The sequence below is a fragment of the Globicephala melas genome, chromosome 2 (genome assembly GCF_963455315.2).
Source record: "Globicephala melas chromosome 2, mGloMel1.2, whole genome shotgun sequence".
NCBI lineage: Eukaryota > Metazoa > Chordata > Mammalia > Artiodactyla > Delphinidae > Globicephala > Globicephala melas.
In genome coordinates, this window is record NC_083315.2 from 164,374,428 (window position 1) to 164,396,733 (window position 22,306).

The 22,306-nt window shown below is 53.9% G+C and overlaps 1 protein-coding gene across 7 annotated transcripts in view; it reads right to left on the minus strand.

Annotated features, from left to right (window-relative positions):
- The window catches only part of TTC7B (tetratricopeptide repeat domain 7B), a 238,212-nt gene extending 219,721 nt beyond the window's left edge, over positions 1 to 18,491 (minus strand). For 3 of the 7 annotated variants that reach the window (XM_060295185.2, XM_060295188.2, XM_060295187.2), the window contains exon 1: positions 18,307 to 18,489. In XM_060295185.2, coding sequence (XP_060151168.1) covers positions 18,307 to 18,427 — 121 coding nt within the window. In that variant the 5' untranslated portion in view covers positions 18,428 to 18,489. Of the gene's footprint in view, positions 1 to 18,306 lie in introns of all 7 variants that reach the window. The other 4 variants (XM_060295189.2, XM_030883589.3, XM_060295192.2 and 1 more) reach the window with 3 other exon arrangements.
- Positions 18,492 to 22,306: the final 3,815 nt, after the last annotated feature.

The window sequence follows — 22,306 nt, forward strand, 5'->3', positions numbered from 1 at the left end:
CCTTCCAGGGTAGGCCTGTCCCTGCCTGTGGCAGAATCTGCCAGTCGCCCCCTAATATTCATTCTCCCCTTCTTCCTTTAGCATTAGAATGCCCAGGTTTCATCAGTGCGCATAGCTTCCCAGGGCCCCTGGGAGCTAGATGCTGCGTGTGACTCAGTTACAGCTGATGGGATACACGCAGCATCTGGGCCAGGGCCTGAGCGGGGATGAGCCTGTCATCCAGCCCCTCTTCATCCCACCCTACCAGCCGGGATGTGGCTGTGCTGATAGATACTGGCAGACTGTCCCGGACCACGAGGTGGAAGCCATCTACTGAGGATGGCGAGCAGCAAGACACAAGGACCCTTGTTCTCTAACACCCAGGAGCTGCCACAAGCCCTGGGCGCTGCTATGGTCAATTAGTACATGAGAGAGAAACACTAACTTTTACCTTGTTCTGCTTAAGTCACTGTTATTCTGACCTGTGTTACAGTGGCCAAAATCGTATCCTAACTAGATCTCCCAAACACAAAACAGGCTTTCAGTTGAGAAACACTGTCTGAGAAAACTTACCAATGCCCATCCCGAAGTTCACTGCTTTCTAAACAGAACTCTGCAGAACCCAACTGAGGGCTTTGGTAGAACCCCTAGGCTCTTCACCTCTCCTCTTTCATTGCTTTTTACTTCCTAGGCTTGCAAAGATGTTGATGTAAACAAGGGGCTGCATAGTTGAAGAGGAGTGTACAAACCACTCCCTAGTGCTGTGTGGGATTCACGTCCCTTTGTGTTCACCGATCTCCTAACACTGGGGCAACACATCAGGGTCTTTTTGTTGCTGTTTGTTTTGTTGGTTTTTTAAAATTTATTTATTTTATTTATTTATTTTTGGCTGCGTCTTCGTTGCTGTGCCAGGGCTTTCTCTAGTTGTGGCGAGCGGGGGCTACTCTTTGTTGTGGTGCGTGGGCTTCTCATTGCGGTGGCTTCTCTTGTTGCAGAGCATGGGCTCTAGGCGTGCGGGCTTCAGTAGTTGTGGCACGCGGGCTCTAAAGCCCAGGCTCAGTAGTTGTGGCACACGGGCTTAGCTGCTCCGCGGCATGTGGGATCTTCCCGGACCAGGCCTCGAACCCATGTCCCCTGCTCTGGCAGGCGGATTCTTAACCACTGCACCACCAGGGAAGTCCACGCACCAGAGTCTTCATTCAAGACGTGAAGAGAGCCCAGTGCTCGCAGAGCAGCGGGGTGGGCCCTGGCAGAGGTTCAGCCTAGAGGAAGAGGCTCTCCTCAGAATTAGGAGACAGCGCCCCTTTTCTCATGGAGATTCTGGTCCTTCAAGACCATTTAACATGGTGCGGGCTCTAACAGAGATGCGTGTAGCTCTGGCTGGGAGGAGGAGAAGCAGGAGACAAAACCTTCAGCAAGAGTGTGACAGGTATATGCTTTCAAAGAGGAAAATGTGGGGAAGGGCATTCCAGGCAGAAGGAACAGAATATGCAAAGGCATGACACAGACCAGCTGCTTGGGGAAACTCCAAGAGCTGAACCATGAAGGGCGTGGAGAGGGAGAGGAGGTAGTCGGGGTAGTTTCCTGTCAGATAGGCAAGGATCAGCTCCTCAGTTCTAAAAGGAGGTGCACATTCTGAGTAAAGAGCTTACAATCTAATTTGAAATTTAGCATGGTGGCTACAAAATCATTTTTGAAATTTTTAAAATTTCCAGGCTCTAATTAATCTCCCAAGCAAATTATGTTTTCTTGGCCTCCCTTCAAAAAAGGTGACTTCCCTGCCACTCACTCTCCCAACAAGGAGGACAGAAATCTTAAAAATATCAAGCAGCTTGGGGCTTCCCGGGTGGCACGGCGGTTAAGAATCCACCTGCCAATGCAGGGGACACGGGTTCGAGCCCTGGTCCAGGAAGATCCCACGTGCTGTGAAGCAACTAAGCCCGTGCGCCACAACTACTGAGCCTGCACTCTAGAGCCCGTGAGCTGCAACTACTGAGCCCAAGTGCCACAACTACTGAAGACCGTGCACCTAGAGCCCGTGCTCCGCAACAAAGGGAAGCCACTGCAATGAGAAGCCCGTGCACCACAACCAAGAGTAGCCCCCGCTCGCCACAACTAGAGAAAGCCCGTGCGCAGCAACTAAGACCCAATGCAGCCAAAAATTAATTAATTATTTTAAAAGATCAAGCAGCTCATGCCAGAGGAATTATGCAGAAGCTGCAAGGCTAGTGATGGATGGGGCTCCACGGGCGCTGGCCAAGGACCGCACAGCTCCCCAAACAGAATTCACTATCGACAAAAGAAACAGACGTCCCCCACCCCGCTGTCATGGCCCAACCGTGTGTCCCGCTACATGCCAGGACCATGAGGCATAAGGAAATAAGGCACCTCGGGGCACACAAGGAAATGAATTCCCACTGTATTAAAGAATTAAATATAAAAGAGGATCCAAATGTTAAAAATATACTTTCACGTCCAGCCAAGACGGACCGAATTTACCCTCCCATCTAAAATAAACACAAAAACAAGACAGAATTTATGAAAAAAAAAAAGAAAAGCAGTTTTCCAGACATTGGACATCAGGCAAGAGAGGAAAGTGACCCCAGAGAACTGGGTAGCAAACAAGGTGCACCCTATGATCGCCTTGAGAGCTTCCCAGTCGCAACACAGAATCCTGCTCCCAAAAGACTTAAATCTGAGTATCTCTTCCTCCACTTGCCTATTCACACACCCAAGCACAGGGGAGAGCATCAGGACTGCAAAGTGGGGCCGGGGTGTCCTTCCCAGGATGGGGAAGCCCAGTAGTACTATGTGAGAAACAGCTTTGGCCTCAGGCAGCCGTGGGCTTGAATCCCTGCTCCTTTGTTTCCTAGCTGTGTGGCACTGGACAAGTTACTTAACCTCTCTGAGCCTTAGTTTCCTCACCTTTCGCTACTGTGAGGCGCTGGGATACTGTCCTGGAGATGGGATTCAAACCCAGATGGCTCCTGCCCCGTCTCCCCAGCAGGTCAGGCACAAACCATGTGGACGTCAGCTCCAAGAGAAGGAGCCCAGCTTCCTTCCCAACCCTGGCCAAGCCGGGACAGGCAGTTTCCAAGTCCCTCTCCTGCTCCACCTGCTGGGATTCTCAGGTGACCAAAGTGAGGGGGGACTCAGGGGCCCAGGGGCTGGATTCAACTTTCCCACGGGTATTTTTGGGGGTTTGAGGTGGCAGAAACCAGCTTCCCAGTGACAAACAGAGAGGAAGCCTGAAGCCAGAGACCACTCCCCAGGGCCCTCACCAGGAAGAGTGTGGGGAATTAGCCCCCAGGCAGGGGACTCTGGTCCCCGGTTCATGTCCACAGACAGTCCCATGAGCCTCGCGGCCGGCTCGGCTCTGTGCCCAGGTGGCCCCGGAACCCCCCTCCCCCCAGGGAAGGAGGAACTGTGCCCTTTGCCACTTGAAGTGACTGCCCCTTCCTCACAGCCTTCTCCCTTGTGGGATGAACAGCTGACACCCAGAGATGTGATCAGATGGGGAAGAAAAAACTTCGGTTTCTACTCTGTTCAGGGAGTACTTGATATCAGTATAAAAAATCTCAACTACTCAGTTTACATGTCAATAGAGAAGCATTAGGTCTATTCAAACCATTCCTGCTGGGGCTCCAATCCAAGAGGAAACAACAAACCCCTATTGAAGGAGGAACTGGTTTGTCCCCTTTGTTATCCAGCAAAGACAGTCAGGCTCTCCATTTCCCAGTCTCCGTAGGAACTCTGAATTTCATCCCCTCGTCTCTCTGGCTTCTTGTAAATCACAGGTACCTTAATGTTTGCAGCACTTGGGACCCTCCTGCCTCCCAAAGAGTGTTGACAACAAAACAGAGACCATCAGATAGCGTTGGGAGAAGTATAAATCGATAGGAGTGTCTACAGAGGGCAACTCAGCAACACCTACAAAACAATGTACGTACCTATACCATCCGACCCAGAAATTCCAGTTTTAGCAAATTCTCCCATAGATACATGCACTCTTGAGCTCAAAGACGTACGTATAGGGATGTTTAGTTTACTACATGCAGCCCTACTGGTCACGGCAAAGGATAGGAACTACGACAGGGGGCCTGTTAAACGAATGACGGTGTACCCCAGGCAATGGGACAGACTGTGTCCATTAAACAAAGGGGACAGATCTAAACACAGCTCCGTGGTAGCCTGGCTGCGCCTCCCTGAATCCACATGCTTCGTGGCCTTTCCCATTGACCCTGGGCTTGGCCACATGACTTGCTTCAACTGATATGACCCGAGCAAATCTGATGCACACAGAAGCTCAGAAAAGGGCTTATTCACTTCCACTTCCCTCTTGCTTCTCTGCAACCACCATGAGAACATGCTTGGCTGGCCTGGACCTAGGAGGCTGCAAGGTCACGTGCAACAGAGCTGAGCTGTCTCAGGTGAGACCTAGCCAGGTAAGAGCGCCTCGCCAAGGGCAGCAGCATCCCTGAGCTGACCCACGGCTGGCCACCGAGGCAGGAGCAAGCTCTGAGAAGCCCAGAATCATGAAAAACAATAAAATGTGGTTGTTTTAGGCACTAAGTGTTCCGATCGTTTGTTACAGAGTAATAGATAACAACTCAAAGACAGATGCAAAATAGGGAGTGCAGTATGTCACTACTGTGTGTAAAAGCCAAAAACCAACAATACACTTTCTTATAAAGGTACAGGTACACAGAGTGTTTCTGAAAGGGCACCCAGGAATGGTCGCTTCAGTGGAAGGGCGCAGGAGGACACGGAGATGATGTAAGGAGGCAGCTACTTTCACTATATACTCCTTTGCATTATTAGGTCTTAATAACCACGTACATTCGTTACCTAGAAAGTATTAACTGGCTAATTTAAAAGGAAAAAAGATGGCCCGTGTTACAGTGTACTCTGAATCTAGAGCAGCTGGTCTGGGCACCCACAGAGGGCTTCCCACGACGTACTCCACCATCTCAGAACCATGTGAAGATGTTTTAAGTCTGCAGTTACTACTGAGAAACGAGCACCCGCTCTCCCTGGGCCGCCAGCCTCTCACACACACTCTCCAGGCCCTCAGCATCCTTCCAAGGCCGTGTCTCACCAGAGGGTGCCTGGACATGCCGTGCCTGCCTCCCTTCTCCTGCCAAAGTTCGAGGCATCGTCTGAGATGTATTTCAGGGTCCACCGGGAGAAGCTTCCTCCGCTCCCTCCGTCTGAGCTAACCATGTACCTCCCAGGGCTCTGCACGTGCAGGCACCGGCCAGCCCGCGCCAGGACGTGCGGCAGCGAATGAGACAGGAGAGGCCTCTGCCCCCAGGGAGCTTACGTTTCGGGACAGAGGAGACAGAGACAAACCAGAGAAAGGCCAGACAGTGGTAAGAGATGTGCAGAGAACTAAACCAGCGTGGCGTGACAGTGAGCAAGTGTATGGCTACTTGAAACTGGGTGGCCAGACCAGAGCAAGAGTCTCCACGGAGAGGCGTTTGACACTTGAATGATGTGCTAGTCAGCCATGCAGATGGCTGAGGGAACAGCATCCTCTGAGCTCACGTAAGGGCCCTAGGTGGGGACACAGCTGGTGTGTTCTAGCAACAGCAAGAAGGCCAGCGTAGCTGGAAAAGAGGGAACAGGTCAAGATGGGGATAGACAGAGAGGCGATCATGAACTTTCTCATAGACTGCAGTGAGGAGTCTGGCATTCACTCTAAGTGCAATCGCAAGTCTTTGGTTGGGGGTTGCGGGTAAATGGGGGTGTGCAATGATCTGATGTAGGTTTTGGAAAGATCCCTCTGTCTGCTGTGTGGAGAATGAACTTGGGGTTGGAGCATGGCAGAGGCAAAGGCAGAGCCAGTTAGGTTGCTGTAGTAGTCGGGCGAGAGGTGACAGACACTTGGACAAGAGGGTAAGTGGTGAGAAATAGCACAGAGAGGGAGAAATCGTTTGACTGAGACATAGTTTGGAGAGAACATAAACCAGACTAACTAATGGAATGGACTGGAGGTATGGCAGACAGAATAGTAGCCACCCCTCGCCCCATCAAGATGTCTATGTCCTAACTTCTGGAACCTGTGGATATGCCACCTTGTCTGGCAGAAGGGACTTCGCAGACGTGATTAAGTTAAGGATGTTGAAATGGGAGGATTCTCCTGGATTATCTGGGTGGGCACATTGGGTCCCTAGAAGAGAGAGGCAGGAGGGTCAGAGTCAGAGAAGAAGGCGTGATGATGGAAGCAGAGTGAGAGAGACTGGAGGACACTGAACCACCGGCTTTAAAGATGGAGGTGGGGCCGCAAGCCAAGGAGTGCAGGCAGCCTGTAGAGGCTGGACAAGGCAAGGACACAGTCTCCTCCCTACAGCCTCCGGAAGGAATGCAGTTCCGTCGACACTTGATTTTAGCCCAATGAGACCCATTTCCTATTTCTGACCTCCAGAACCGAAGGAAAACAAATCTGTATTGATTTAAGCCAGTAAATTTGCAGTAATTTGCTATAGCAGCAGCAGGAAACTAATGCACAAGGGTTGAGGAGAGGAGAGGATTAAAGGTAAATTCTAGATTTTAGATTGCACAGTGGAGCGGACAGCGGTACCACTTTGCCATGTACTGAGGTGAGGAAGAAAATACCCAAGAGTTCTGTGTTAACCAAGTTAAATGACACTTGATATCCAAGTAGAGAAATCATGTCAGTGGGCGAGGGTCCACATCAAAGCTGCGGGAGACTGAGTGAGAAGGACCAGGAAAGAGAGACTGAGGTTAGAAGTTTCCAGAAAGAGGAAGTGGTCAAGTGGGTTCAAAGCAGCTGGAATATCCAGGAAGATAAGAGCATAAATATAATCATTACGTTTGGCAACATGGAGGCAACATTGGGGTGGAGGGGGGCGGGAAACCTTAACATGAGAAGTCTCGGGGAAGCCCAGGGGATACAAGCCCAGCCAGGGTGAGCAGAGGAGATGACGATTCTCCAAAGAGCCTTTGCCAAAAGGGAACAGAGAGATGAGGCAGTAATTAGACAGCGATGCAGGGCTAAGGATGGTTCCAATAGGAAGTCTAGGGCATGTGTGCATCCTACAGGGCATGGTCCAGGAGAGCCAGACAGAGAGACAGAGAACTGATCCAGGGAGGCAGAGAGTGGACTGCAGAGGCCAATCTGGGAAGGCGAGGACGGAAGGGATTCAGGGCTGCAGGCCTTTGGAAGGAACTGAGGCCCCCAAGCAGGCCAGGAGGAAAGCGGGTCAACTCGGGGGGAGGAAACGAGCTGGTCTCCTGATTGTTTCTATTTCCTCAACAAAGAATGAGGCAAGGTCATGAGCGAGGGGTGACAGCAAGGCATTCAGAGGACGTACAGGGTCTAAGAAGAGAAAAGAACGCGTGCGACAGACATTTTGGAAAGGGGGAACGCAGACCTACTGGAGGAGGGGCAGTGCCTTGGTGAGGTCACTGTTCACCAGGGGCACGTGGTCAGCAAGGTGAGGGTGTTCCTCAGCCAGACCCACGGGTAGGTAGAGCTGGGCCGAACCAGGGTAGGGACACTGTCACGGTGGAGGATGGGGAAGAAAAGGGCACACACCTTGACTAGAAAATATGGATTACATGCCCTACACCTGTTTCAAATCTAAGTCGGGTCAGGTCACCCCTCCCCTCAAACCCTACAATGGCTCCCCCCTCACCCAAAGTGAAAGCCAAGATCCTTGTAACTTACCACCTTAGCTCTGCCCTCCCTCCTATCGCTCTCACATTCACACTCCACCGCCAATGCTCAGCACACAGCAGGCGTCCCATACACATTTCTGGAACGAGTCAATCAATAAGCATGTCTCCCCTCCACAGACACGGCCCAACCAAGTACCTTAGTCTCTGGAGACACAGCTCCCTCCGCCGGGGTGCCTGGCACACAGTCGGGGCACGACGCTCACCGAGACCAGACCTCCCCGTGTCTACCTCAGGCCCCACTGCTCCCCTTCCACTAGCTTTGTTTAAATTGTGACCCAGCTCGGAGGGCCCGGCTACTGTGGAACTCTTACTGACAGGCAAAGATGGCATGAGGCAAAGGGTAAGGAGCTCAGAAGAAGCTGGCAGAAACGACATTCTGGGATGGCCAGGGTCCAGGCCTCATGCCAATGCCTGCTCATATCCACACACAACGCAGAAGCTGAGGGACAGGACGGGAGAGGAACATGCGGGAACAGAAGACTATGCTTCCTCCGCGCTGCCAGAGTAGACGAGTATGCTGGACACACACACGCACACGCACGCACACGCACGCACACGCACACACTTCCCCTAGAGAAACCTCGTCTAAGAAGAGACGAGGTAACTTGAAAGTCATGAGCTTGGAGTTGGCCTGACCTGTCCCCAGAGCTCCGCAGGGCAGGAAGTGAGTCTAGCGGGCAGGGGGGCTGTTATCAGGCCAGCCCAGAAGGCTTGGAAATGGCTCTCTCAGGAAGCCAGCCCCACACAGGCTCGTTAAACGTACACCCACACGGACTCAGCAAGTTCCTCCTGAAGACCCAAAGCCCCAATCCAGTTCTTGCCTCCAAGGGGTAGGGTCTGTAGGGAGGCGGGTACCACCAAGCCCTGTGCGGTGGTGTGCAAAGACCAGCAGGGACACTCAGGAGGGTGTGAGAAGCAAGTGAGGTTTGAGGGGCCTGAGGAATTTCTCTAAGTGAGACTCCAGGCAGAAGGGTGACTGGACACCACCGGCGTGTGTGCTGGGGCAGGGCGGGGAGGCTGCCACAGGGTGTGCGGCGGCTACAACGGGCCAGGGAGACCCACTTTCCCAGGCCTCCAGGCCCAAGACTCAGTGGGGAGCTGACTGCCTTGGCCTGGTGCCTGGTGGACCAGGGAAGGGAGGGTGGCATTGACTGTAGGTCCCTGGGCTGGGCACCACCCACCCCTCAGGGGTATCATCTCACCAAGTGGACACCCCTCCAAGGCTGGCTAACTTGAGAGAACGCTGCTTCAGAACCTACAAGAGCCAGAGGGGGCAGTTCCTCAATGGAGCCCGGCCCTGCAGCAACGGGGCTGAGCCAGCCTGAACGTGAGGAGGAAAGAGGGATAAGGGGGCAGCGAGGGGACCGGAAACCCTCCCTGGGATGGGCCTCCCAGCAAGTGTCCACCCTGCAGTTGCCCAAGAAACAGGGAGAGAAGGCCACAGGCAGCCAGCCCGAACAGCGATCCATCAGCCCCAGGTGGGCCCAGGCCAGTCGCGCTAGGACGACACCAAGAGACTCAGATGTGCAACCACGCGCGGGTGGACACTCCCTCCCCAGGGGCCGCCACAGCCCAGTCCCTCCACCACCCCCAGCCCCGAGCCCAGTCTGCCAAGTTTCCATGTACTGGACTCAGCGATCTTCGTGTTCCGGGCCCTCAGGACAGGGCTGGCACCCAGGAGGTGTTCAGTAGGTGTCTGATGAGTAAATGAATCCAAGTTAACTCCTCCAGAGCACAGGCCAAGGTGTTCGTTGAAGAATTAGTTGAGTACCTACTGTGTGCCAGCCATGTGATGGGTGCTTGGGATATAGCAATGAACAAGAGAACAAAAGGCCGTGCCCTCCTGGGGTGGCCAGCCCCGTGGTCTCATTCATCTTCGTGTCCCCATTACCCATGGCAGCACCCCTACGTCCTACCCCAGGCTTACTGGGTGCTGAATGGGTGGCTGGAAGAGAAGGCCTGAGGCATCTGTCAGACCTGGGCTGAAGCGCTTACTAGTTCTGTGACCCAGCAAACACGGGTTGTTGTCAGCTTCTCAGCACAACAAGAACCCCACCGCCACTAAGCATCTTTGCTATCATTGCTATTAGTGTTGTCCTGCCCACTTCGTCCACACCCTGTAAAGGACTGAGTATCTGGAACTTTCTACCCTCCTTCCACACACAATACTCCTGATGCAGTGAGGCTGCTTGAGATAATGCTTGTGCTAGAAACTGCATTATCTTATTTGTTCCTCAAAGTAACCTTTGAGATAAAGATTGAGGCTCAGAGAAGCTAAGTAATTCACCTAAGGCCGGACGAGCAGTAAGTGTCGGACCCAGGATTTGAACCCGGATCTAACAGGGCAAAATCCACCGCTTTCTCCTGTACTAGGTTCCTTTCCTCTTTGCTAAAATAACTCCATCCGCCTAAGAGGGTGAACTACTGTCCCACTGCCTAGGACTGAGGGGGCTCTGGGACACAGGACTCTCGGTGCTAAGACCAGGAGAGGCCGCCTAAAGCCACGCTCTGCCAGGCCTCACCCACCACCCTCAGCCCCAGTAACCCAGCTGCACCCTGTAGCCTTCAGTGATGCTGTCACTGTTCTCCTCAGGCCGCAGGTGACACTGTCCCACCACTTGGACAATCATGTCTCAGTGTGGTCCGGGAACTCCCTGCGCCACAATCCCCCGGGTGCCGGTTAACAACCCTGTTCCCTGAACCCGACGCCACCAAGACTTCCCGAAGCAGAAGCTCGGACCCAGCCTGCGACTCCGAGTTACTAAGCAGCCCCAGGTGAGTCAGCTGCCCAGAGGCTGAGGGACTGCCCTGAGCGGGAAGCTTCCTGTGGCTGGTGACCGGCTCGCTCTACGTCTTCTGGTGCAGCGTCCCCCGCCCCGCTCCACAGGAGGTGCTCCTTAAATGCTAAGAATGGTGGCTGAGGGCAGGGGCTTTCAGACATGCCTGGTGACACAAATCACCAGAGGCTGAATTTTGAAATACAGATTTCCAGTCCGCATCTTGGACCGAGAATCGCCACCCTAGAGGAGAGGTCTGGCAATCCATATTGTCTGAGCTCCCTTAATTCAGTGCAGCTCAGAGCGTGTCCATGGACCTGCATAACTGGCAAGACCTGGGAGCTTATAAAGAGTGCAGAAGCCTAGGCCCCAACCCAAACGGGCTGCATCAGAATCACCACGTGTGGAGCCCTACAAACTGGGTTCTAATAAGCCAGCTCGGTGATTCTGATCTGAAAAGTTCAGAAAAACATTAGTGTAGAATAATGGAACTAGAGTCATAATTGGGCTAGAGTCCTGTTCTATGAACATCTCCAAGCCTCGGTCTACTCGTGCCCTGAATGGGAATCACAGCCCCGACCCCACTCCCCACGTGGCTGTTGGGATGAATAACCGGGATCCACGTGCAAGTTCACGCGCAGAATCCGGCACACAGCTGAAGCTCAAGAAACGCTTGTTCATCCTCCCTCCGTACTGGCACTGTTTTAACGCCCATGAAGTCGGGAAAACTAAGGTTTCAGTGGTTCAAGTGATGTGCACAAGGTCACTCAGAGGGAAAATACCTGGGGATTCTGACTCCGTGTCTGGCAGGCCCGTGAAAGGACCAAAAAGCATCTGTTCTGCCTGGTGCTGGCACCTCCACCAGGCGCTGTGCTCGATGAACAGGGACAGACAAGCCTGGAGGGTAGCAGGGGCTGAGGCCACAACACCAGGTTTCCTGTGGCTGCGGCTGCCCTTTCTAGTTTACGTGGCTCTCATCCCACCCGCGTGCCAAACTCTGCTCAGTCTCATCTTGGTGGCTGACGGGGAAGGTTTTGAGATGTCTCAGAAGACCTCTTCCTATTTGTAGCAACATGGATGGACTTGGAGGGCATTACGCTAAGTGAAATAAGTCAGACAGAGAAAAACAAATACTGCATGATATCATTTATATGTGGAATCTAAACAATACAACAGGGGGCTTCCCTGATGGCGCAGTGGTTAAGAATCCACCTGCCAGTGCAGAGGACACGGGTTCGAGCCCTGGTCCGGGAAGATCCCACATGCCACGGAGCAACTAAGCCCATGTGCCACAACTACTAAGCCTGTGCTCTAGAGCCCGTGAGCTGCAACTACTGAAGCCCGTGCGCCTCCAGGAGCCTCCCCTGGTGAAAGTCTGCGGGCCACTTCGACACAGCACACCCAGTGTGGGCTAGGAGGCTGGTGGCCCACTAAAGCAGGAGCACACCCTCTGCCCTTCAGAAGGGCCACCACAGTGGGAAGACCAGGCACATGCCCAGCAGACTGTGTGGGGAGGGGAAGCGGCCCTGAGCGGGGAGGTGGGAGACGCTAGCACCCACCACGAGACAACCCATGCTATCTCTGATAAGGGCTTACTCTGTGCAGGCCCCAGGCTAAAAGCACTTTCAGGTGCTCTTTGGCTTGTTTGTTTTGTTCTGTTGTCACGTGGTCCTTCCAGCCACCTTACCAGTTTAGCACTGTCATTACAGGTTCACGATCCCTTGTCCATAATTTCCAAAATCCAGACCTCTCTACAAACCAAAAGCTGGGTTTTGTTGTTAACTTACTGGGCAGGTAAACTGAACCAATGTAAGGTTATGTGGAGTCTATTTATCCCTTTTGCAATGACTGTTGATATGTTTTGATGCAGAAATACTGCTTGTTTTCTCATGAAGCACTGCCACTAACCCCACGGGGAGTGTCACGTAATGTCCAGTATATACACTGCACTCTGAAAAATTCTGCATCCTGAAACACATCTGGCCCCAAGGGTTTCAGAAAAGGAATTTTGGACGTGTGTCCCCACTTTACACATGGGGTTTCACAAGGCAGAGCAACACTCTGACCCAGGGTCCAGACCTCTGACCCACTCTGCTCACCTCTGCCATCGCCGGCTGGTGGCTTTAAGGAAGACACCTCTCTCTCTGGGCCTGTTTTCTCATCTATAAGATGGGGAGGTTGGACTAGATCAGTGGGTTTCAAATGTGTTTTTTTAAGCACATTAGCCCTTCCTTCAAAGGAAACTTTAAGGGAAAATGTACCTGCTCCAGTGAGTGAGGCCTGCCCACCTGGTCACCAGGGTGCTTTCTCGACAGGACAGTGTGAAAACTGTTATCCAGTGTGATCGCTCAGGGCCCATCTGGTTCTAACTCTCTGTGGTTGTCTTCTCAGAGGCCAACAGCCTTTTCTGTGAGGGAAGGACAGCTAGGAGGAACCTGAACCAGACCATGACAGATGGCTAGGCTTCTGACCTGCAGAGAGGGCTCTGGAGCCCAACAGCTTGCGCACAGGTGAGAGATGAAAAGCAAGGGGAGCGAGAAGGTCCAGGAGGCCAAACCAGCCAACGGAGGGGCCCCGCGCACCAAGGGGATGGAGGTCAGGCTGGAAAGGCTGGCTGGCCAAGCGGATGGATGTCGGGTATCCTCCTTCCTCTCCACTCGGAGCCTGAAATTCCTGTGCCCTGGAGGTGTGGGGGGGGGGGCGGCGGGGGGGGGCGTGCAGGAGGAGCTGAGCAGCCCCAGTCCCACTGTGTGGAGCCACAAGGTCACAGTGTTTTTGCCCTGACCACAGCGACCACGTGAGCCCCAATGCCCAGCTCAGAGCCACCCATGTGCGTTGTGGAATGAGTGAATCTTCTGGATCCAAAAATCAGGACGTGTGGTCTGCCACAAAGGCATGTCCTTCAGAGGACAGCAGGACGCTGGCCTGGGAAAGCCAGGAGGGAGAGTCTCCTAAGTTTCCTTCCCCTGTGTCTGGGGGCTTCCCGAGAGTCTGCCGTACCCCAGGAGTGTCCAAAGAAGCCATTCCTACACGTCAGGGCCACCTTCTCACCCCGCTGCAGGCTCTCAGATACACCTCAGCCTTGTTTCCTAAGAAGCCCCTCGGGCGGGCAGAGGGGCCCCCCATCCACCATTACCTCTCTGCCTCTCTGGGAAATCTCCAGGGGCCTGAGCGGGCCCGGCCCTCCTCCAAAAGGGGAAGCCACAATGCCACCCGTGCCCTCCTTCAAACCACAGGAATATCAGCTATTGGCAAAGGCGAGAACCTCACTCTCACTCAAAGGTCTAAGTACATTGTATAACCAAACTTTGCCCCCTAAATATTCTTTGTTTCAGGCACCACTTCCCTACCTACCCTTCACCAAGAGGTAAGTAAAGTAACCCCAAATCACACCTAACCAGAGGGGCGATGGTCCCTTCAGGAGACACTATGATCAGGGCCTACTTGCTCTAAGTGAGCTCAGCGACTGAGCCCGTCTGAGAAGCTGAGCAGCCTGGGGAAGTGCGGAGAGGCCGACATTGCCTCAGAGCGAGCGGCTGTCTTTCGGGGCGGGTGCAGCCTCCAAAAGGTCTGTTCTGTTACTGAAATATGCGGAAGTCTTGACCAGGCCCAGCTCACGTGTGTCATCCCGAGGTCTCCCACACTTCTTCCCAACCAGGTGATAGCCAGGACCTGGCCTGTCTTGCCCAGGGTCGTGCTGGGTCAGCAGGAAGGAGTGAACACCAGTATTTTGCAAATACCAAGTTTAACATATATCAACTCATTTCATCCTCACAGCCATCCTGATGGGTTAGGTATTATTAACCCTATATTACTGATGAGGAAACGCAGGCTCAGAGATGTTAAGTAACTGGCTCAAGGTCACCCAGCCAGCCAGAGTCTGAATTGAAGCCCAGGGGCCAGATAACTGCACTTCCTCACACAGCAGTGAACCTAACCACCAGGAGGCTAGAGGGTGACCTTCTGCAGAGGGAAGCCAGCTGGGACTGCCCTCCCACGGCCAGGGCTGACCTGTGAGCCGACAAGAAGCCGATGTGCGGTTCTCCATGTTCACCCCTGACCTCTCGGGCGGCCACGCCATCTTCAGGCCAGGGCCCCTCCCACTTCCCTGTGCCCACCAATCCCCTGCAGGTCTGGGGTGGGGCCCGAGAGTGTGCGCTCCTCACGTGCTCCCAGACGATGCCCATGCTGCTGGACCCCTGACCACACTTGAGGTAGCAAGAGCCTGGGCTTGAGTGGACTCTCCCATCCCCCTTAGCTTGTATGTATTCCCATCCCCGCTCTCTTGCTGGAACTCATCAGGGCCTGGCATTTAGCTGCCACACATTTCGGTGCCTTGAGATGGAGTGATTAAAAACAGTGACTGCAGTGGGGTGTGAGGCAGAAAAGGAACTTCTGGGCTCTGTTTCCAGCTTGGCATTGGCCCTTTTCTTCCTTATACACCTCTTGGCAAAACTAGCTAAACCAATTTATCTCAAAGGAGTCAGGCTGGAGCAGCAGGCTCTGAAAGTGTCCGCTATTTACCGGCCTCCATGGGGAGGAGCTGCCATGCCCAAGCACAGACGCTGACGTGCTGAGCGGAGAGGCTCGCTGCAGGCGGGAGCGCAAGAACCAGTGACTCCTCTGCTCAGAACCTTCCCGGGGCTCCCACATCACTCAGAGAAAACCCAAAGCCTTAACCATGACCCATGAGGCCCCATGCCATCTGGCCCTGCCACCCCTCTGCCCTCACCAGGCTTCTGCCCTGGAAGTCCCCTCCCTGGAACACACTCCACCAACTTAGCTCTTATCTCAGATGCTGCCTTCCAATCAGAGGCCTTCCCCGGCCACCCATTTAAACAAGCCCCACCCCCACCCCATCCCAAAGCACTTTTCCTTCTTCCCCTCTTTATTCTTCTCATACCACTTACCACCATCTGACATCCTGTACATTTTACTTCATGATTTTATCTATCTGTCTCCCTGCCCCTTCCCTACTAGAATGTGGGTGTCATAAGGGCAGGGATGTTTGTCTGATGTGATCACTGGTAGATCCCCAGTGCCTAAAACAGTGACTAGCACATTGGCAAGTACTCAGTTTTTGTGGAATGAATGAATAAGTGAATGAATGAAGGGCCTGCCTACTAAAGCGTCAGGCTCTGTGGCTAGCCCTGGGAGTCTTTAGACTCCTTTGAATCTCATAACAACCCCTACACGGTAAGTCTTTTAATCCTCATTCTAGGATGAAACTACTGAGGCCCCGAGTGGTTAAGTAATTTGACCAAGGTCACAGCGTTAGGAAGTGGCAGGTCCAGGACTCAGGCTCTGGTCTGGCTGGTTCCAAAGACTGTGCCCTTTTCTGCCTGTGGTTGCCTTCAAGGTAACTGTCTTAGTATGATAAACATGACATTAACTCGCTGTCCTTATTCTAAACAGCAAATGTTTTAGCTTAGGGATTTTGCCAAATCTGCCCAAAACTTGAGGTCTAGTGCACCCAGGTGGGTCTGGTGCCCCCAAAGCCAGGAGGACGTCCCACTGCCAGTCAGGGGAGCCCCCATCAGCCAAAGAAAGGGAAAGACCCTCCTACAAGCACTTCTCTGAACCCCAAAGGAAAGCCACAATAATTCTGTTTTGTTTCATCCTTTTTCTTTTTTTTTTTTATCTTCCTGAGCAATCTCTTTGACCTTTTCTAGTCTGTGTGACCTTTGGCCATCAACGGCTGCTGTTTACCATGTGGGTTCTGGGGCAAAAGTCTCTCTCTCATGAGTTTCCCCAAACCAAACTTGCACATAGACCCATGGACCACTGTGCCCCGTACAACCTGCTCCCCCCGCAAGCCCCATTAATGACTGTGGCTTAGATTCTAGGGACCAAGCCTTGGAAAGGGAGCCAAGCCTAGAGGGGCCGTGAAGGTAAGATCGGCTCATGCCACTGAAAGCCCATCTACCCTCTCATTCCAGAGACCACCATAGTTTGAGTTACCCCACCTCTCCTACCCATCATTCTCAGTCACATGATCTTGTCTGTTTTCTTCAAATCACTTCTCACTATCTGAAGCTACCTTGTTTACTATGTCCATATTTGCTTACCATCTGTCTCCTCAGAGGAGGTAAGCACATGACGGTAGAAGCTTGGTCAGTGCTATTCACCACTGTTGATGCCCGACACGTGTGGGCATGCAAATACTGGTTGAATGAGTAAATAAAGCAGGAAACAAGTGGGTTCTGAAGGGAAAAACCAGGGGGCTCACAAATGAACTTATTTAATCCTAAGATCAACGAAGGTATTATATGCCCTGAAGGTATAATACGCCCTGAAGGTATTATATGCCCACACAGCCGGGAAGTGGCAAAGTAGACCCAGGATTGTCGAGCTCTGAAGAAACAAGAAAACTTTGCAGGTACGGGGAAGAGACGCAAGAGGCCAAGCTCGTGACCCTTACAGGGACAGCAAGGTCAGGCTGCCACTGGGGCCCAGGGGACTGAACACCTTTTCCTCAAATGCTCGCGTAACTGAGAAGAGTCAACACGTTCCACATGCTGAGCCCAGGTAGGTCTGTGCTTCCTCCATGCCCCTGCTATGATCATGGCACCTGCATCTGCCCAGGAAATACCGGCCCAAAGCAAGGTACCACAGTTGAGAGTGCACAAAACCAAGTTCTTATTTTGAGGCTCTGATACTATAAAAGGCACAAATATAAACCATTCCTGAAGAGGACACACGACATCCCTCTCCATTTCTGGGTAGTTTGAGGCGAGAAGGTTGAAAACAGTGTGGCGGTCCCTTCTCAGAACAGTGTCATTTATTCATTCTTTCATTCATTCATTTGTTCAGCCAACATGTGCTCACCCAGCCTCAGGAAGCCTGAGATGAAATGTGACAAAACCTCTGCCCTCTCGCCAGTGCACTGGTGCCTGCGGTTTGGGCGGGCACTAAAAGACAAGCAAACATTAAGGATACTTGCTTCCAAAACAAATAAGGACACGTGGAGCTATGCTCTGAAATGGCATTTTGGATGCAATTTTGATTCCACTGGGTATGAGAACCAGTTGAGTCAACCGGGTCACAGACCAACTCCAGGCACCAGGTTCCTACTCCTTGGACCTCTCTGACCCCCTCTTCCTCTAGGCCCCAAGCCCCTCACACACCCAACTCCATTTCCCAACATTCTTCAACCACATTGCCACCTCGCTCCACAATATTCTCCCTCCTGACTCTATTTCCCCCATATTCCCAAACCCGACCTCCCTAGATCCACAGCTTCGACATCCTACCCTCTGGATCCCGGGACACATCTCAACCTGATTTCCACCACCACCCCACACACACCCCAAGCCTGGGCTTCCACCTGGAGCCCCTTGAACGCCATCTGTTTACAGAGCATATTTCCCAGGTGTCTCTGCTCACCACCCCCATTCGCAGGACCCCCGTAAATACATCATGACTCCGAGTACACCACACACACACCCTGGATCCCCATACATCCACACCCGAGTCTTGAGGACGCACCCTCCCCCCATCACCTCCAACTTCTCAGAGCCCCTAGGCCGGCCCCTGACCCCCTGGGACCCCAGTACAGCAGCCAACTCCGAGACACCCACCCCCTGACTCCGCAGAAGCCCGCCCTGCACGCCGGAACTCTGGGACGCCCGGCACAAGCCCTCGGCCGCCGGAGGCCCCCACCGCGCCGCGCCGCGGACCCCGGGTTCCCGAGGCCCTGGCCCCGCCGCGCACATCTCCGGGCGCAGCGCCCTCGTGACCCGGCCGCGCCCCTGCCCGCGCCCCGCCGCGCCTCGGGGGCCCGGCCCGGTGATCGGCGGAGGCCGCGGCGCCTCCAGCAGCCCAGGCCGGAGCGCCCGGCGCGTACCGTTGGCGATGAGCTTGGCCGACAGCTGCTTGACGAGCTCGGGGATCCGCTCCCACTGGCACTCGGAGCGGCAGCGCTCGATCTCCGTCTCCAGCCGCGAGCCCGCCTTCTTGGTCGCCATCGCGGCCTGGCCGGGCCCGGCCAGCCCCCCCGCAGGCCCCGCCGCCGCCGCCGCCGCCGCCGCCGCCGCCCGGGCGCCCCCGTCTCCGCCTCCCGCTGCCGCCGCGGGCTCGGGCTCCGGCTCCCGGCTCCGCGGCGTAACGGGAGCGCCGGCTGGGGAAGGGGCGGGGAGGCGGGCGGCGGCGGCTGGCGCGGCGGGGCCCCGGGCGCCGCGAGGAGCGGCCCCTACCGGCCAGGGCCGGAGCCGCAGCGCGGGCCCGGGTCGGGGCCGGGGCCGGGGCCGCGGGGGCCGGGGGCCGGGGGGAGGGGGAGGCGCGAGGAGGGGCGAGGTGCGGCGGAGGCCGGGTCGGGGAAGGAGGCCCGGGAACGGGACCTGGAGGGGGGCTGGGGCTGGGGTCCAGATTCGAGGGGGAAGGCGTGGAAGAGAGAGGTGAGGAAAAGCAGGGGCTGTGGTGGTAGGGGTCTGGCAGAATGGGGGCGTGGAGGAGGGAGACCCGGGAGGAAGGGAGGGAGGGAGGCAGAGACTGGGAGCCCCACAGACCCTCAGGAATAGGGCCTAGAAAGGGCAGTGACCCTGGGGACGGTCACGGGCCAGGCCGGACTAGTGGGCCTGGGGTATGAGGTGGGTGTGACGGGGAGGCCTGCCTGAGCTTGCCCTGCCATCTCAGGTTTCTGGGAGATCCCTCTGGGCCTGGCTTGGCCTGTGCTCCTTAGCAGGCCCCCTCTGCCCCAGGCAGCCTTCGCCCCACCCAGTTCGAGGTGGGTGGAGACTCATCCCTCAGGCAGGCTCAGCACCTGCCCAGGGCTCCATCAATGTCTGTTGAGGCGAGTTGGATTGAACCGGGCAAGGACTGCCAGCTCAGATGTCGGCTACCTTGCCCTCTGAGGAGGATGCAGAGTCCGCAGGGGGGTTTCCTTGTCTTGGCCTTGCAGACAGAGCTGAGGGCAGGCGTCCCAACTGTGCCTTCTTTCAGTTATCCGATGACTATGTAGTCATCACCTACTATGGCTCGGTCCTGTTGCAGGTGCTGGGAATACAGCAGGAAACTAACAAAATACCTGCCTTGGTTACATTCCAGGCAGGGGAATAAATAAGCAAAATAAAGTAGTAAATCAGAAGGTAAAAATGGTTAGCTGAAGAAACAGAGCAGGGTCCAATGAGGAGAGTAAAGAACTGACAGGGTGGTAAGAGACGGCCTCCTTGAAGTGACATTGGACAAAGACTTGAAGAAGGTGAGAGAGAACATCTCTGGGCAGAGGGTACTGCAACCAAGTACAAAGGCCCTGGAGCATATTTAATAAGCTGGGGGAACAGGAAAGAGACCCAAGTGGCTGGGGTAGAGGAAGGGAGGGGGTCGAAGCAGGAGAGTTCAGAGGTGGGAGTCAGAGCTGAGTTCATGTTGGGCCTGCGGACCATTATGGAGACTTTGGCTTTTCCTCTGGTGAAATGGGGCATCCGTGCAGGACTTTTAATGTACGTCATGACGTGACCTACATTTTAGGAATACCACTGTGGCTGCAGGGCTGAGAACACTGCCAGTAGTTCAGGAGGGAGATGGTGGTGGATGGACCAGGGTGATAGCTGTGGCAGTGGTGAGAGGATTGGATTCTGGATACCGCATTTGAGGATGGAGCTGACAGTCTGGAATGTCAGGTATGAGGAAGAACCAAGTCATAATCAACATCATCCCTTCTAGGGGTGCCTTACTCTAGCTTTCCAGGAGTTCTTACCTGCAGTTTCGTCTCTCATCCCCTCAGCAGCCCCGGGGCTGTTCTTGGGAAGAAAAGACATGGACCCCAGTCAACCAAGGGTGAAGCTGAAACTCAGATATCCAGAGATGTGAGGAAGGAAGATCCGGAGATGCCTTCTGATGTGACCGGCATAACCTCAGGCACCTGCAAGGACCTATGAGATGATGAAGGTTGGCCTGATGAGCCTCAGATGCTATGGACAGCTCGAGGGGAAATACAATGTCAAAGTTTCAACAGAGGTCCCTTTGGGGGCTTGGATTCTTCAGTTTCACCAAGAAGAAATAGGAAGAGAAGTAGAAGGAATCTCCACAGGAGGTATTTCCACCACCATCCTCCACCCTGAACGCTCATATTCTCCTCTTAGCATGGAGGTCTGTTTCTCCAGATGCTTGCACAGGAAGTTCTCTCCCCTCTGGTCCAGGAGGGAAATTCCTGTGCATTCTTTGAGACCCAAGCCAAGGGTCACCAAGAAGCCGTGCTCAACATCTGACAGATCCTGTGTGATCCCACAATAGTTGCTCTTTCCCTCTGTGATAGGGCTTCTTATAACAAACTCTGTCATATAATGCCTGATGTTTATACTGCCTCAGTTGCCATACTGTAAGGTATATTATTGGTGTCCATCTCTGTGCTCCCCCGCCAGCTGATAAGTTCCAGAGACAAGGCCTGTGTCTTCATGAGGGCAGAGCAGACCTTGACCCTTGACTCAGCATGTGCTGCCTGGGCAGTGGCATTAATAGTTCCTGCCTTCCCCGCCGACAGTTCCTCAGCTATAATACCTACCCTGTAGAATTGATTGTGAATTAAATGAGGAAATACAGGTAAGGCACTTAGAAGGGTGTTGATAGACCATAAGAGTGCAATAAACGTGCCCTGACATTCCGTGTCTCTGTACCCCTTGCACCCAGTGTAGGGTCTGGCACTGTGTAGGAGCTTGAATGAAAGAGTGAATGAATGAATGAATGAATGAATGGACGAGGCTGGAGATCTCCAAGGTCGAGAATCAGCCTGCAAATGTATTCCTTCAGGATTTAACACAACAGTAATAAGTGACTACATTTGAGGCTTCCACCTTCACAGCAGGCCGTCCTGGAAGTGACTGACACCCACCAGCGTACCCTTCTGACCATCTGCCTGAGCGCTGAGCTTGCTGGGATATGGGGGTTGGGAGCAGAAGCTGATAAACATTGTCTGACAGTTGGGCTCCTTGGTCTCTGGGCTCATTCCCACATCTGCGATGTTTTCTGATCTTCATCCGTTGCCCAGGCTGCTCTGGCAGCTGCCACAGCAACCCTGGAGATATACAGGTGATCACAGGGGGAGAACGTCCCCAAATGGTTTTCCAGGTGAGTTTACCTGCAGGCGGCACTCAGGGAACCTCAGTAGTAGGAAGTCGTTGGTGCTAATAATAGTAATTAAGCCGACATCTTTTTTCCAGGCATTGCTGTTACAGGTTTGACAAGGATGTGAAAAATCACAGCCTGTAGGCCGAATCCAGCCTTGAGGCCTGGCAATGGCTGGCAGGAAAGGAGCTAAGTGGAAGATGGCTCAGGAAGTCTGACTCCAGGATAATTCCTGCAGGAGAGCTGTCTTGCCAGGAGCCATGGAGACGGGCTAAATGTTCAGAGCAAAGGTCAATGCAAATGGGATGCCTCGGTGGTCTGGAAACGTCCCCGTCCTCTTCCCCCAAAAGCCTGGGCCCCCTGGACAACTAGAATAAGGCAAACAAACTATACTTCATTTAAAAAAAAAAAACAAAAAACACACCCACAACTAGAATAGGGCAAGAGGTAAGCAGAGGGGAGAGGGCTTGAGAAAGAAGACAGGCTGGGGAGGGGCGGGGGAGCCCCAGGGAAAGAAAGAGACTCGAGTGAGCAGGGGCCGGGCCTTTACCCTTGTGCCTCCCTCAGCCTGGAAGACCCTTCCCACATACCCACGTGGTCCCCTCCCTTCATTTAGGTCCCTGACCCAAGGCCACCTCCTTAGAGAGACCTTCCCGACCACCCTATCCAAACCCACTCCCTGCCCTTCCCTCCACTCCCTGTCCCCTTACTCAGCTCTAGGCTTCTGCTTGTCACCACCTGATTCATATTTATTAATTTAGTGTTTGCCTCCCTCACTAGAATGT